At 52.9% G+C, this 16,356-nt stretch overlaps 1 protein-coding gene across 3 annotated transcripts; it reads left to right on the top strand.

The window, feature by feature from the left end:
- The first annotated feature begins 5,355 nt into the window (after nt 1–5,355).
- On the top strand, nt 5,356–16,356 carry Adck2 (aarF domain containing kinase 2). Of its 3 annotated transcripts, none has more exons than XM_051174621.1 (8): nt 5,356–6,449; nt 7,397–7,543; nt 10,585–10,713; nt 11,510–11,605; nt 13,104–13,205; nt 14,561–14,689; nt 15,491–15,544; nt 15,985–16,356. In XM_051174621.1, exons 1-8 carry the CDS (start codon nt 5,538–5,540, stop codon nt 16,120–16,122), a joined length of 1,707 nt encoding a protein of 568 aa, XP_051030578.1. In that variant the 5' UTR covers nt 5,356–5,537; the 3' UTR covers nt 16,123–16,356. The 3 variants fall into 3 exon arrangements, with proteins under 3 accessions (XP_051030578.1, XP_051030577.1, XP_051030576.1); XM_051174619.1 differs by having other exon boundaries at nt 5,358–6,449; nt 13,104–13,355; XM_051174620.1 differs by lacking the exon at nt 7,397–7,543 and having other exon boundaries at nt 5,357–6,449; nt 13,104–13,355.

Below are 16,356 nucleotides of genomic sequence, written 5' to 3'. Positions count from 1 at the left end.
AGACAGGGTTTCTTTCTGTATTGCTTTGGAGCCTGTCCTGGAACTAGCTTTTGTAGACCAGGCTGGACTCGAACTCACAGAGATCCGCCTGCCTCTGCCTCCCAAGTGCTGGGATCAAAGGTGAGCGCTGCCAAAACCAAACAACAAAGGTTTGTGATTGTGGAAAAAGAAGAGATGGAAAAAGACAAATTCTAGCTTCTCATCAGCCAGTTTTTGAACATGCTGCCAGTTAAGCTGTTTTATTAATGTGGCCCAGAAAGACCTGTAGGACTGGGGATGTTTCTGATACTGTGGGGAAGCAGCTAAATATATCCTCCAGTTATAGGACCCCTCCCCAACACACACACACACACACACACACACACACACACACGAAATGCACACATACACTAACACACACACAACGCACACATGCACTAACACACACAAATCAGAGAATCATCCTGCCCGGAATGTCAAAATGTCAAAAATGCATACAGAAATTAGGGTAGAGAGCTGGTTCAGCATTTAAGAGCACTGGCTGCACCCACATGGCAGGCCACTGTACCCTCAGGCCCAGGGTTCCACGGGCCTCTTGATTTCCACCAGGTATACATGTGATGCATAGATATGCATGCAAGCAAAATACCCATACACATAAAATAAGAAAACAAACCTCCTCCTCCTTCTCCAGGGCATTGGATCTGCTCTGTCTCACATGTAAACATGTCCCATTGGAGACGCTGACATGATAGGTTCCCCTGCAAAGAGACATCTAGACAGGTCTGGAGTCCTAGGGGAAGCTTGGCTGCACTTCAAAGTGAGTAGTGCCACCTAGTGGAAGTAGAGTGAACTACGCCAGCAGGGACACTACCAAGAACTGGTAGTTGGTTGCCTTTTGCTTTTGAGCAATGGGCTGTTCACTCACCTTTGTCTGTAGGGAGGAAGCCAACCGCTAGGCGTTGTTGGGGGTGGTGGTAAAGGGAGAGGTGTTGTTGTAGATTTATCTCTGTTGCTGTGATAAGAAGCCCCTATGACTGACAATTTAGGGGAGGAATGGGTTATTTTGGTGTATAAATTTGCTTATTAAAAAAAATAATTTGAGACAGGGTCTCACTATGCAGCTCTGGCTGTCCTGAAACTCACTACGTAGATCAGGCTGACCCTGAACTCACAGAGATCCATCTACTTCTGCTTCCCAAGGGCTGGGATTAAAGGCGCACTCCACCATGCCTGACTATTTTGGTTTACATTTCAAGTTACCACCCATCATTTGAACGGATGTCAAGGCAGGAACTTAGTCACATCACGTGAACTTGCTCTCATCTGGCTTTCTCCTGTCTTATGTGGTCCAGGATCCCCTGCCTAGGGAACGGTGCCTCCCACAATGGGCTGGGTCCTTCCTACATCAGTTAACAGTCAAGACAGTCCATCACAGACATGACTACAGGCCAGCCTGCTCTAGGCAATCTTTCACTGGCTTTCTCACTAGGTGACTGCAGCTTGTGGAGATAAACCTCACAGCTTTGCAGGAGAGGAGATAGAAGATCCCTGTAGTTAGAGGCTGCGGCTGACTCCCGGGAAACTGAGTCCTCCAGACACAGCAAGAATGATGCACACAGGAGCGCAACGAGACAGCACACACAGGACCCACACATTCAAACCACACAAATCTGCAGCACTCAGGAGGGGAGTGGGCCCTGTACGGGCTCAGGCACTACGCTGCCCTGGTCAAGTGGCAGAATGAGTGTGCTCAGTCAGTGCCCAGGGTTCCAAGGCTCTTAGTCTGCACGCAGGTGCTAAGGACCACTTTAAAGGAAAGACCCCTGCCCCCTTAGACTCTCTTTCCTGCCGTTCCCCTAGGGCAGACAGGACTTTTCCTGTCTCCCTTTTCTGTCCCCTCTCTGGGTCTCTTTACCTCTTTTCTCTTTCCTTTTCCCTTCCCTCCCCTTTCTAATAAAACAGCTCTGCCTGGCATGTTTGTCCCTCCTCCTCACCTGCCATGGAACTCACCAAGGCACCCACAAGCTTTATCTTAACAGACACTAAGTCCCATCTCTAACCAAGAAGCTATTTGCAACTGATACCTACTGGGAAAGGGAAGATCAGGGTTTTGTGTTTGTTTTTTTGTTTTGTTTTGTTTGTTTATTTTGTTTTTCGAGATAGGGTTTCTCTGTGTAGCTTTGGAGCCTGTCCTGGGACTTGCTCTGTAGACCAGGCTGACCTCGAACTCACTGAGATGCGCCTGCCTCTGTCTCTCGAGTGCTGGGATTAAAATCATCAGCCACCACTGCCCGGTGTCTGTTTGATTTTCATTTTTTCTTTCTTTTTTTCTTTTTGAGAGAGAGCAGGATGAGTTGGGGGGGTGAAGTTGTGTGGGTAGGGAGGTGGGGAGGATCTGGGTGAGTTGGGGGAGAGGAAAGATTATGATAAAAATATATTGTATAAAAAAGTTTTTAGACATTTATTTTATGTATATGGTGTTCCATCTACATATAGAGCCTACAGGCCAGAATCATTTTCCCACTACAGATGGCCTTGAGCCGTGTGGTTGCTGGGAACTGAGCTCAGCACCTCTGGAAGAATTGCCCATGTTCCTAACCATTGAGCCGTCTCCCCAGCCCCTCCCCCAGCCCCAGTTTCTAAATTAAAAACTTTAAAAACAAAAATCATGGGCATGCTATGAGCTGGTTCTGAGTTGGATGCAGGGAGAGACCAGGGCAGCTGGCAATCTTAACAAGGTGAGCTTTCCTTGTAAGCCTGTAGCTGTCGCAGGGGTCGGCCAGAGTTCCACTGTGAGACATGGTCTGGGAAACTGTAGTGAGATAGTCCTTCTGTGGCACTGACCACGCCCATTGGGGGTGGAGCCATGGGCGGAAGTGACCTGGGGAAGGAGGTCTGGAGTGGGCCAGGAAAGGCGCTCTCTTTCTGGGGTCACGAACTGCACTTACGAGTTTCTCTCCTTAATCCTCCCCTTCTACAATTACACGTTCTCCTGATGGTTATGATACACACTAGGGTTTGAGACAGATGTCATAGGTAAACTTCTAGGAGGCCACAAAGGTGCCCACTCCCATGCCTTAGGCCCAGCACTTGGGAGACTGAGGAGGAATGGTTGCCTCAAGTTCAAGGCCATCTTGGCTCTATAGTGAGATCCAGACCAGCCTGGGTTATGGAGTAAGACTTTGTAACAGGGATAGTACTGCGAGATCTCCCACAATGCATCTTCCATGCCCGTTGTGTAACTCAGCAGAAACAGAACTACTTGCACTTTTATTTTAGATGATAAAAATGATGATGTTTGCTAATTAGGTATGGGGCTAAGCTTAGCACATACATATAGCTTGCCTTTTTTTTAAACCTCCTCCCCCCTCCAGACATGGTTTCTCTGGAGCTTTGGAGCCTGACCTGGAATTTACTCTGTAGACCAGGCTGGCTTCAAAATCACAGAGATCCACCCATCTTTGTCTCCTGAGTGCTAGGATTAAAGGCATGCACCGCTGCCACCACACAGCTAAAAAACTTTTTTGTTTGTTTTTTGAGACAGGGTTTTTCTGTATAATAACTCTGGCTGTCCTAGAACTCCCTTAGTAGACCAGGCTGGCCTTGAACTCACAGAGATCCACCTGCCTCTGCCTCCTGAGTGCTGGGATTAAAGGCATGCGCCACCACCGGACAACTCAGCTTGCTTTTTTTTTTTTTTTAAAAAAGAACTATTAGTTTATTTATGTGTATGGGTGTGTTGCCTGTATTCACAACTATGCATCACTCCCAGAGGTCAGTAGAGGATTTCCGGCCCCCTGGAGCTGGAGTTACACACAGTTGTGGGCAGCCCTGTGGGTGCTGGGAACTAATGTTCTTAACTGGTGAACTTTCCAGCAACCCCTGTCCCTTTTTGAGACAGGGTTTTACCATGTAGCCCTGACTAGCCTGGAGATCCCCATGTAGAACAGGCTGGCATCGAACTCTAATTCCTGCCTGCCTCTAACTCCTGCGTGCTGGGCTCCTATGTCTAGCCTCCTCCTCTCCTTCCTCTTCTTCTTCTTTTCATTTTAAGATTTTAAGATTTAGGTGAGGGGCTGGAGTGATGGCTCAGTGGGTAAGGACACTAAATTGCTCTTCCTCGGGTCCTGAGTTCAATTCCCACCAACCACATGGTGTCTCACAACCATCTGGCGCCCTCTTCTGGCCTGCAGGGACACATGCAGACTGAACACTGTGTATATATAATAAACCAATTTTTAACAACAAAAAATGTACGTGGTGTGTGTGTTTGTGCCCTCAGAAGCCAGGCGTGGGCGTTAGCTTGCCTGGAGTTGGAGTTACAGGGTTTTGAGAGTTGTTAGATGTGGGTATTGGGAACTGAACTCAGGCCCTCTGAAAGAACAATACACACTTTTCACTGCGTTATAGCTCCACCCCCCCACCTCTCCCACACCAAACCCCAGGGCTGTCTGACCGTCCTCTGGCTATTCAAGATTAAACACGCACGTACACACACATCAAAAGTCTTCCCTACTTTGGAGCTTTTTAAAATTTGGCCACTCTCCCTAGACCCCTATTCTACTCCACGGTACCCAACCTGCTCCTCATTGCTTCCACGGCCCTTGCTACATTTACTTTGATCACATTTATCTTACACGTGAGGGACACGACTTAAATAAACCGGGAGCCCCTTCCACCGTGTGGGTTCCACGGATCGAACTCAGTTGTCAGGCTTGACAGCAAGCACCGTTGGCCACCGAGGTATCTCACAGGGACGCGTGCCCGTGTAGGCTCCCCCTCCCCTCCCTGGAATTGGCCCAATGTGTCCTCCACCCAGAGTTCACAGTGATACCTAGCTGAATACAGATTATGATGGCCCAATAAATATTGGATTCAACTCGAGAGCGGGTGACGGGGTTCAGTAAGTACTAGTGAAATGTATACGCCATTCCCTAAGGTCTGAGCACCACGTCTAAGTCAGCCTAGCCCGGGATTCAAGAACCCGGGATGCACGCGAGCGGCTGAAGAGCCCGCAGGAGCCCCTGCAACCCATCGCGCGGTTTCCCACTTGCAGGCTTCTCACCACGGGAAAGCAGAGGTCGGGAGGCAAAAGCGGGTCTCAGAGGGTGCGACTGCGTTTTGCGTTAAATCCCTGCGGGGGCCCCGCGCGTCCCGGCCCGGGTTCGCGTCGCGGTCCCTTTAAGGAGCGTGTCCGGGGCGGAGAGGGCGGACGCAGGTGCCGGAAGCGGCGGGCGGCGGCGCGCTCTCCCGGGCTGGGGCCCCGGCTGCGGCTCGGGCTCGGCGCTGGCCCCGGAGCGGTTGGGTGCGCGGCCCGTGCGCCTGGGCCCCGCCGCCCGCTGCAGGCCGGCCACGGGTCCGGTCTCCACCGCCGGCGCCCTGCGACCTGGAGCCGGACGAGCCTGCGCGTGCTGACCGCACCGCACCCCGCTTAGGCGGCCGCCCACCCCCGCCTCGCCCGGAGCATCTCCGCGAATGGCTGGTCCTTAGGCAGAGCGCAAGCAGCCGAAGCCGGGCGCCGCGGAGCAAGCAGCCGAGGCCGGGCGCCGCGGAGGATGGCGACCCTCTGGCGCCTGTCCCTCCGGGTCTGCTTGCCACACTTCAGGTGCTTTGAGCTCAGGGAGGAACTCGGCCTTGCCAGGCCGCTGCGATGCTCTCGCAGTGCCAGACTATGCTGGTTTCTGCTGGGTACTCTGCCCAGATGTGTCTCAGCCCACGGGGATGCTGGAGAGGGGGCGCCTGGCAGCAGCTTGTGCCGGAGAAAGAGCCGCTGGAGCGACCTGGCTGACAACGGACGGGAGGGAGAGCCCCAAGCCGGGCCTCTGGGCCGCGTCTTCCTGGGCCTCCGCCTAGGGCTCCGCGCTGGCGTCCTCTTGGCCAAGTTCTTCCCCCTGCTCTTGTTGTACCCTCTCACCTACCTGGCTCCCGGCCTCTCCACCCTCTGGTTCCATCTGCTTTTGAAAGCCACGGAGACCTCAGGCCCAACATACATCAAATTGGGCCAATGGGCCAGCACCCGGCACGATCTCTTTTCAGAGGCTTTCTGTGCCCAGTTCTCCAAACTGCATGTCCAGGTGGCCCCCCACCCCTGGGCCCACACGGAGAGCTTACTCCAGCAGGCCTTTGGGGAGGATTGGGGCAGCCTCCTCTCTTTTGATACGCAGGAGCCTGTGGGCTCAGGTTGTGTGGCGCAAGTGTACAAAGCGTTCGCCAGCACTACCTTGCTGGAGAAGGACAGACTCTGGAGACTTGGGGGACCCTCTGTCCCACAGCTGTCCTCAGCAACCCAGGCAGTCCGGATGCAGAGAGCGCCCTTTGCGAAGGAGTGTAAGCCTTCGGAAAACCTTGCCGACGAAGCGTTTCTAGCAAAGCTGCTTTTCCCTAACCCCGTTAGATCAGAAGTGGGCACATCTCAGGTTCCTGGCCGTCCGCCTAAGTCAGACCACCTCATCCCCGTGGCAGTGAAGGTGAGTGCTCTCCGAAACCCAGTCTGGTGCGCCTTACCTTACATGTCCGTAATGAGCTGTGCTGGTGTAGGACCCAAGTGAGATGTGAAATGCATTGACATTGCATACAAACATACCCCTTATTCATGCGGGCTACAAGTGATTTCTTGCAATATCTTTAGTGAAACTTTGCTATGGCAAAAACCCGAGGTTAGGTTTGGAATTTTTCACTTGGATTAAGTCAGTCCTTAAAAAGTTTCAGATTTTGAAGCTTGTTGAGTTATGAATTAGGGCTGCTCACTCAACCTCAGCCAATGCCTGTTAAATGCAGGCTGTTTCATTTCTTTCTCTGTCTTTGTGTGTGTGTTAGTGAAGATCGAACTCAGGGTGGAATCTTCAGGTTTTGTTCACACATGCTAGGCCACTGAGCTATATTGTGCTGCTCTGCTCTTTTCCGATGGAGACGAGGCCTTGCTAAGAGACGAGGCCTTGCTAAGTTAGTTGCCCCAGACAGGTCTTGAACCCATGATTCTCCCCTTCCCAGGTAGAATAAGGGATCACAGGTGCTACTAGGCCTCCAGGCTCAAGTCCTCTCCCCCACCCTTTTGAGGTAGAGTCTTACTAAGTAACCCCCTTGGTGGTCCTGGATCTCTCTGTGGTAGACAGAAGAGATCTGCCTGCCTCTGCCTCCGGTGTGCTGGGATCCAGGGTGTGATCCTCCACAGCTCCGCCTGCTTTCATCCCTTGACTTTAGAGAGTTGTGGTATGAATAGTCCGAGGGAGGGGGAAACTATTTGGATTTTGCTACTTCTGGAGAAGAGGGGCCACCACCCAAGAGCATCGTGGGTATTGGGTTAGTTGGCTTTGTTTTGAGGGGAAGCACTCTGGTCCTTTTGAGGGTGGGAAATGCCGGTAGGGTAAAACGTTTTCTCCTGATTCCCTGTCTTGTCCGTGTTTCTTTCTGGCAGGTGTTACACCCTGGCCTGCTCACTCAGGTGTACATGGATTTACTGCTGATGAAGATGGGCAGCCACACCCTGGGGCTTCTCCCGGGAGTCAAATGGCTTAGCTTGCCTGAGATTGTGGAGGAATTTGAGAAGCTCATGGTCCAACAGGTGTGACTCCTTGTCTCAGTTGTAAATAGCACCTACCATAGTAGTTGCTTGTGAACAGGTAAATAGGTAGGTTATTTCCCAGTATGTCGTCCGGAACATGATCTGTTAGTCAGGGTGGGTAATGCTAGCCGAGGAGACAAAGAATGGCCCAGCGCCACACGGTCAGACTGCTTCCTGCTTATATTCAGGTGACCCCAGGGAAGAGGGACCTCTCCTTTGCAGTAGTTTTAGGACCCGTTCTTTACAAGATTGTCACTGCCGTTACACCTGAGAAACCAGAGCCTGTGCTGCCAGAGACCAGTGCATACAGACAAAAACTGGACCTTGACAGCTTTTGACTTTACATTTGTTTATTCTTGTGTGGGAACGTGGAGGTGGGTAGGCGTGTGCGCGTAGGTCAGAGGACGCTTCCGAGGAGTCGCTTCCCTCCACAGAGTGGGGCCTTGAGACTGGGATTAACCACAGCACCACATGTTTTCCACTGAGCCATTTCACTGGTCCAGAATGGAATAGTTAAGTTGCGCTTTGTTTAGAGAAGGCCGTAGGTTAGCTTCTTTAACAAAGGACCGGCCATACATGCTTTCTGCAGCTATCAGGCTTTATAGGTGGGCCGGGAGTGGGGAAACATTCTGGAATTCAGTCTAGCCCCTCTAGTCAGTCGGTTGGCTGTAGATTTGAGGCTCATGCTCTTCCTCATTCTCTGGGTATGTGAGCTGGGTGGTTCTAGAAACACCATCCATGTAGTGTCCACAGTTATCAACCTCATGCTTCCCCAGGGTCATCTGAGCAGAGTTGGGGAACACGGTATCTCATAGCAAGCAGATGACATGGGTACCTGTTACGCTGTGACTAACTGGACATAGAGATTCCTTTTTGCAATACAGATAGAATACAGGTATGTCTTGTGATACAGAATAAAAATGTCCTTATCCATCCCTCTTGACCCCTATTACCATCTCCAACATGGTCAGTGTGGAATGGAGCCTACGTGGAAGATGTAAGAGATTTTTATGGGCAGGCCAGGAAGTGGGAAGCATTTCTTCCAGCCTGCTAACCAGAACTCCATGGAACTCGGAGAGCTCTTAGGAAATGCAGTCTCCCTTTGTGCCTCAGGGCAAAATGAAACTAAATGGGCCACATTGACTCCCTCACCAGCAGAGGCTGACCTCCAGGGCGAGAAGACTCCTTATCTTTGTCCTGCTTTGTTTTTAGAGCTAATTGAGTAGATACATATCTCTTCCCTGCTGGGGACTCTTGAGGGCATTTGTGTAAGTAGCCAGACTTGGTAAACTTATGTTGAAGGTGCCTAAGTCTTCAAAAGTGTGCTGGCTCCCTACTGAGTGGCTTAGTTTTGGCCAGGGTTTCTGAAGCTATGTACCAAAACTTCATTTATATCTGCTGGTTGAAGATTTTTAAGTCCCAGAACCTCATTTTGATGTTTAGAAAGTATTTGGGTACCTAGCGTGGTGGCTTAGGCCTGTAATCCCAGCACTCAGGAGGTGGAGGCAGAGGGATGTCTGTAAGTTCAAGTCCAGCTGAATCCAAGTAAGTTCCAGGCAGCGAGGTCCTATTTCAAAAAACAAAAAACTGACAATTAAGAAAGTGTCTAGGCTGTTGAGATAACTAGAACATTAGTGAATTTTTACCAGGAGTTCCAAAGACTAAGCCTGGCGTCAAGAGAGATTCTGGTTCCTCGATGTCTTCCATGGTAGGAGGGGCTAGGGTCTCAGGCCTCTTGTATAAAGACAGTATAGAGTTGCAATTTCAGGACCTAATCACTCTGCAAAGTTCCACTTGGTTATCTATACCATTGTTGGCGGCTAGGATTCCAGGTAGGAATTTGTGGAGGACGGAGAGGTGTGTGTGTATGGAGGAGAGGCATGACATTCAGAGCTTGGCTTTCTGCCCTCGAATATTGCAAGTTTGGAGAAAAGGCAACTAAAACAGAAAATAGCTCCTAGTCTAACCACTGTCTTTTCATTTTGGCTTCACCTGCCTTCTGAGCTTCAGCTCCCATTAAAAGCCTGACAGGCAGACGTCAGGGTGGCCTGAAGCTCACACCCCCATATTTTACCCCTTTGCTATAACCGACCTCCCCAGGTAGCCCTGACTGACCGTTGCAGCACATTGCAGGCCAGGTGTGTGCGCCTAAGAGTCCGCGTCTGAGCGTTTGTGAAGTTACGTCACAGTTACTGCTCTCCCGGGGGGGGGGGGGTGGTGTCAGGCCGTATGGGATGGTAGAGGAAGGTAAACTGTGACCCACCTGGATGTCATTCTGAAGAGCAGGGATTCCAGGGCTGGAGAGCCGGCTCAGTGGTTAAGAGCACTGGCTGCTCTTGGAGAGGATCCACCCACAGGCGACCTGTGTAATTCCACCTTCTCTGTGGGCGGCAGGCATGCATGTGGTGAACTTACATATATGCACACAAAATACTTATACATACAAAATAAACGGCCTGGAGTTCACAGAGATCTACCTGTCTCTGCCTCCCAAGTGTTGGGACTAAAAGGTGTGTACCACCACCATCTGGAGATTTTTTTTTTTTTTTTTTTTTTAAGAGTGTGGACGGCAGGCACCATTCACCTGACATGGATATAATCAGACAGATTAGGAGAAAAGTTGGGGAATCTATTACCGTTAAAATGGGGTCAGGCATTCAGCTGTGCAGTTGCGCCAGCGCGTTGGGGGGCCACGGCCATGTGGGCATGGCTGTAACCCATTGATCATAGCGGAAAGAGAAGGCAAGGCAGCTTGGCTTATTGGGCGCTGGGGCACTAAAAGGAGCTATAAGGTCAGATGGGCATCCATTGGCTGCTGGGAAGGGGGCCCAGATCCTACCAGGGGATCCGATGTCTGCCTTAGTGGATGTTTCCGCCCTTTGGGCAGCTTCGAGCTAGCTGGTGTGTCTCCTCTGAGGTCCCTGGTGGCCGGGGACGCTGGTGAGGACAGAGGGAAGGGAACCTTGCTGACCGGGTCCCCTGGGTTCTTAGAGGTGCTCCCCATGCCCACACTGACTCCTCTTTCCTCTCCGTCTCTGCAGACAGACCTGCGTTATGAAGCGCGGAATCTAGAACACTTTCAGCACAACTTCGAGAACATGGCGTCTGTGAAGTTCCCTACCCCGCTGCACCCCCTCGTTTCTCGGGACATACTGGTGGAAACATACGAAGTAAGGACTGGCCATTCCCACAGGGGCTTCGTGCTGGAGAGAGGGTATGGTTTGTGTCTGTAAAACTGGGAGAGGACGGAGAACATTAGAGGGCTTGGCCAGTAGGTGCAAGGCCCTGGGGTCCTTTCCTGGCACTTCAAAAAGCCAACCTGCCATACACACAAACTCTGGGAAAAGCCGGAGGAAGAGATGGAGTGGAGCGGAGCGGTCTGGAGAGCCGCAGGCAGCCTCAGACTTGTTAGAACTGAAAACCCACTTGGCTGACTTGTCCGCCGGTAACCTCATGGCACTGTCCCAGGAGTAAGTGACACATTGAATGAAAACACATGTGACACCCAGGACGTGCTCGGCAAGCTGTCCCTTAGACCTGTCTCACTAGGAAATGGTAATGACATCCAAGGACCTACTTCCTAGCCGGGTCCTCTGAGCCTGTTAGGCTCTGGGCTTTTTTTCTACGCTCCATCTCAGTGGGGCCTTGACACACTGAACCAGGTGTTGACTCGCTGGTTGCTCATTCTCCTTTTTCTGCTCCACTTACCCATGGCTGGGGTCGCAGGCTTGCACCGCCATCATGCCTCGCTCTTGGCTCCCTCTCAGCATCTGCTCCCGCCTTTGCCCGTGGCCTCTCACATCCTTTTCCTGTTAGTGGCAGAGTCAATGGCTGCAAGCCGTTGGGCACTTCTTTTGAGAAGTACATGGAGGGAATAGGAATAGATTAAAAGCAGTGTGTCAGTGACGGGTTTGTGGGGTCCTAGGTGAGCAGCAGGATTGGAGCTGTGCCCCTGCTGTCTTTAAGGAGAGTGTCCCAGTGTCCAGTTACCAGCAGGCAGGAACCCCCGCACACCTGAAGAGGAAGATCGCACAGCTGGGCATCAACATGCTTCTGAAGATGGTGAGCTTGGGGTCCCGGGCGTTGAGGTTCACTCACCACTTGAAAGTGCTGAGACCCATCTGGGTGCCAAGGCTCAGGTCACGAGCAGAGCCGGGAGCTGCAGGTGGAGAGCCTCCGCCTCCCGAGTTCTGGGATTGAAGGTGTGCGCCACCACACCTGCCCCAATTTTTAGTTAGTGTACATGAGTATGCCATGTGGTGTGTGTATGGGAGTCAAAGGACAGACAATTTGTAGGAGTCAGTTCTCTCTGTCCATCAGGTAGATAGATCCTGTGGGTCAAACTCTAGTGGTCAGGCTTGGTGGCAAGCACCTTTACGTACTGAACCATCTCTCTGGCCCCTTAATGGATTTTAAAAGCCACTCTTCAATCCTGGTGCGGGCAGTGGAAAAACGTGAGGCAGAGAGATGAGCTAGTCACGGCCACAGACCTCAGTGTGGAGTTAGGCTGGAGGGATGAGGCGAGGCCGGGGGGTGGGTACTGTTGGGCAGGGGCCCAGAGGCAAATAGGAGTTTCTTTTTTTCTCTTCTGAGGCAGGGTCTCATTTAGCCAGGACTGGGCTTGAACTCGCTATGTAGCCGATCCTACTTTCTCCACCTCCCAGATTCTGGGACTACAGGGCTGCGGCCCAAGTGTAATGCCTCACTGGGCCGATGTCGATTCTGTAATATATTTGGGCCCTCATCTCGGAAGCCCTCGGCGAGCTTTTCTATCTGGCGCCTGGACATCAAGATGAGTGGAGATGAGTAGCAGGCAGTGGCCTCATCAAGAGGCCTGTGTCTTCCTCCAGGCTGCAGCCGGGGTCTCAGTGGCACCTTTAGCCACCAGGGAATGCCTGCTCTGCGTGGTGACACACCTAGCTGTTAGAAACGGGCCTGGGATGTATCTGGTGTGTAAAAAAAAGGCTATGGATGCTCCCAAACACTTGGGGCATATAGGACGGACAGCACAATGCATTGGGAAGCCTGGGGAAGTGAGTGTAGGGGCATCCAGGGTTTGTTGCCTCCTGGCGGGGGTGGGGGAGTGTCAAGAGCTGAGGTGAGGTGGATGCCAGCGAGATGGGGAGGTTTGAAACTGCTGCTGTGGAGCGTGGAAGGGCTGCCCAGGGTATGGAAGCCAAGCTGTCAGACACTTCAGGCATGGGAGGCAGGCGTTTGAGCTGTGTGTGGTCTGCCCAGGTGGGGACAGGGCGGGACAGTTGGGGCAGCACCTTGAGCCTCTGCCCTTGTAATTCTAGCTCTCTAGTGGTGGAGGCAGGAGTATCTTTCAGACGTTGAGGGCCAGGCTGTGCCATAAAATTAAAACCCAAACCAAACAAAAGGAACCCAAACCAAGCCTCTGACTTGGCCAGATTCCTGTCTGGCGGTGGGGCCTTTGTGGGATGGCCACCTCTTCAGCTTGGCCCTGGCAGCCCGCTGTCCCCTAAAACTTTCTGCAGGGGCCCCGGTGGCCCTAGGGTGGCAGGGCTGGCCCAGACCTGACTAGTGCAGTCTCTTCCAGATATTTGTGGATAACTTCGTGCACGGAGACCTTCACCCCGGGAACATCCTGGTCCAGGGTGCTGATGGATTGTCCCCAAGCCTGGAGACTCACCAGCAGCAGGTGAACGTCAGCGACACACTGGTGGCTTCCACGGCACCTGCCCTGTGCCCACTGCGCCTGGTGCTGTTGGATGCTGGCATTGTGGCAGAGTTGCAGGCTTCAGACCTGAGGAATTTCCGGGCAGTTTTCCTGGCTGTAGCCCTGGGGCAGGTGAGACCAACTGGAGTTGGCCCTATTTATTGCTTTTGTGTGTGATGTGTGTGTGGGGTGCAGGTAAGCATAGGCACAGTGTGCAGGGATGGGTGGAGGACATGCTCAGGGCCCTGGGGAGGCGGCTCTGCCCTTTAGCCCTGCTTTCCAGGGACTGAACTCGGGCGGGGCCTCACTCAGGCTTATGCGGCAAGCACCCTTAGCCGCCGAGCTGCTCACTGGCTACACTAGCTTTTTGATCAAACAGTGAGTGTCTCTTTGCTGCAAAGGATAGGAAGGATCTGCAGCATAGAGAGCGTGGAGTCTGTGGTGTGGGGACATCAGTGGCTTCCCCCACACACTCTGGGGCTTCAATTATAGAGAACGCCAACTTTGGCAGTCCAAACGAAGTGGACGGACTGTGTTACGTGGGGTCCAGATGAGGCCTCATAGAAAAGAGGATAGGACGACTCTTGTGACTGCACGGGGAGAGGGGTCTCCTGTGACAAATGCTGAAAAGGGGCCTTTTTATTTGCTTGTTTTTTTGAAACAGGGTCTCAGGGTCTCATTTTATAGCCCTGGCTGGCATGGAAATTGCTATGTAGGCTAGCAGGCTGGTCTGGAAGTCACAGAGACTTCTGCCTCTGCCTCCCGGGTGCTGGGATTAAAGACGTGCAACGCCCGCCCACCCTGAGATGCCGCCCTTGCTTAGCTTTTTGAAGGCGCTCGCTGACGATAGCTGTGGCCTGAACCCAGGGTGAGGTGTGCCACCTGCTTAAACACGGGGATGCAGTGTAGGCGGGGGCCATCTTCCTCTGTCCAGATTGGTGTGAGGGACAAGAGTCACAGCCACGGCAGGGAGAGCTTGGTTGTTGCAGCCACACTGTGGGAGGTGAGGGAGGGAGGGGCTGAGTGCCCCTGGAGACTGTGGGCACTTTGATTGGAGGGGTCTCATGGGCCAGAGAAAAGGCTTCATCACAGGCACTGGGACAGCTCAGCCCCTCCAGCCTAGCTTACCGGAACTTAAGCATCAGAACTCTTTCCTGACTGGAAGTAACCGGTGTGGCCCGGGCGGGGCTGCTGGCTGCCAGTCTTCGGCCTGCTAGCCAGCCCCTAGCGGATAGTAGCCGCTGCAAAGCCACAAGAACGGGGTGGTAGAAAAAGCAGGCGAGAGCACGCGGGGTCTCGCTCTGTCCCAGCAAGCCACTCTTCCGTGCGCCTTCCAGGGTCACAAAGTAGCCGAGCTCATCCTGCACCATGCCCGGGCCAATGAGTGCGAGGATGTGGAGAGGTTCAAAGCTGAGATGGCTACCCTGGTGACCCAGGCCAGGAAGAACACCCTCACACTGGAGAAGGTAGGCAGGCACCGCGGGCATTGGCACAGCTGCGCTTAGTGGAGTGCCCTCTTTGTGGGAAGCTCGCAGAGAGCAGGTATTTTGGGGTTGGCCTCGAGACAGGTCTGTGTATCCCGGGCTGTCCTGGGATTCACTCTGTAGACCAGGCTGGCCTGGAACTCGTAGGTCCGCCTGCCTCTGCCTCCCAAGTACTGGGATGAAAGGCGTGGACCACCACCACCTGGCAGGTTTTAAGGCAGGTTAAAAAAAAGAATCTTTCCTTGTTCTCACATCTTGAGAAACTCAAAGGGCCGACTGACATCACAGGCTCCTTGCTGGCAGAGCCCCTGCTTTAATTAGCAGGGTTGCAGCTGCAGCATGCAGGGGAGGCAGCATCCCAGAGATGTCCCTTGTGTGGCCTGACCCAGAGCCCATGGTGCACTCAGCCTCTGCTAATGCGCCTGTCTGTGTCAAGTTGATGGCCTACATTAGCGGGACTGGCCATGCAGAGTGACTGACTGGTTTTATGCAGACGATCAGGGATCTCACGCACACACCCAGGCGTGGAGTTGCGCCTGCACCAGGCAAGCCTCTGTGTGCTGTTGAGCTACGCCCTAGTCTTTACTTGGGAACAAGTAAGGAGGATGGGGTGGACGTGGCCCTGTGGCTTCTGGTGCAGGCATCTGTGACCTGTATGGGGGTGGGCCTGTATTGTCAAAGGCCTTTTGAGTGTGAGCAGGGGCCAGTGGAGCAGTGGGAAGGGCAGGGCCCTGAAGGGGAAGAAACGCTCCTGGGATTCCACTGGGTTTTTCTGTTTTCCAGCTTCACGTTTCCAGCCTCCTCTCCAGTGTTTTTAAGCTTCTGATGACCCACAAGGTGAGATGCCGTTAGTGTTGGGAAGGGGTGGGTAGGACGCAGGGCAGTGCAGTGGGTAGGCCTGCTTTTCCGAAGCTGCTTTTGCATATCGATTGTAGATTTCTAATCTCGTGACGCAGGCCCAGTGGGTTCGTGGATCTGTCAGTCTGTGTAGTCAGTGCTGTTACCCTTACATAGAGAAAAATGTATTTAAAGACTTGGAAAGGGGTCCAGCCAGACAGCCAGATGTCCCCTGCCTTGCTGTCCCTGGCTTGTGTTAGTGGTGCTTAGGTGGGGTGCCACCAGGAGCCCCAGTGTATCCCCCCGACTGGGGAGAGGGTAGGTAGTACACAGTAGAATCTCATGGGCAGCACAGGAGAGGTCAGGGGTCAGTGACATGGTTGTCCAGGATGCTCAGCTGAATCCCGAGGCCAGGGGAGAACTGCTGTTTTCTGTTCCAGGTAAAGCTCGAGAGCAACTTTGCCTCCATTGTGTTCGCCATCATGGTGCTGGAGGGGCTCGGCCGCTCGCTGGACCCCAAGCTGGACGTCCTGGAGGCAGCAAAGCCCTTTCTCCTCCAAGGGGGAGGGTTCCTGTGACTATGGCGGCGGGCACACGGCGAAGGCAGGTCCTCAGGTCCGTCCTTTGGCAGCTGTGACGTCTAAAGATGGGTTGTGTGGCAGAAACACCCGGAGACCTAGCTTCAGGATCTGTTGAAGAAACTTTGGGTTATTTAGGGTTAAAGGGAGGGAAGCTAGAACTGGTGCCAGAGAGACCATTCCAGGACAAATGTCCTGCAGAAGACGACAAAATACACATACTTATTTTGTTTT

This window comes from Phodopus roborovskii, unplaced genomic scaffold, assembly GCF_943737965.1.
Source record: "Phodopus roborovskii unplaced genomic scaffold, PHOROB, whole genome shotgun sequence".
Lineage (NCBI taxonomy): Eukaryota > Metazoa > Chordata > Mammalia > Rodentia > Cricetidae > Phodopus > Phodopus roborovskii.
The sequence above is the reverse complement of the archived record's forward strand: the minus strand, read 5'-3'. Positions and strand labels throughout refer to the sequence as shown.

What these genes read in the sequence shown, in the direction of transcription:
- Adck2 (XM_051174619.1), top strand. Translation starts at nt 5,538, where the DNA reads ATGGCGACCCTCTGGCGCCTGTCCCTCCGGGTCTGCTTGCCACACTTC. An exon ending in TCAACATGCTTCTGAAGATG is followed by an intron (nt 11,606 to 13,103) that starts GTGAGCTTGGGG and finishes AGTCTCTTCCAG; the next exon opens with ATATTTGTGGATAACTTCGT. An exon ending in ACACCCTCACACTGGAGAAG is followed by an intron (nt 14,690 to 15,490) that starts GTAGGCAGGCAC and finishes TCTGTTTTCCAG; the next exon opens with CTTCACGTTTCCAGCCTCCT.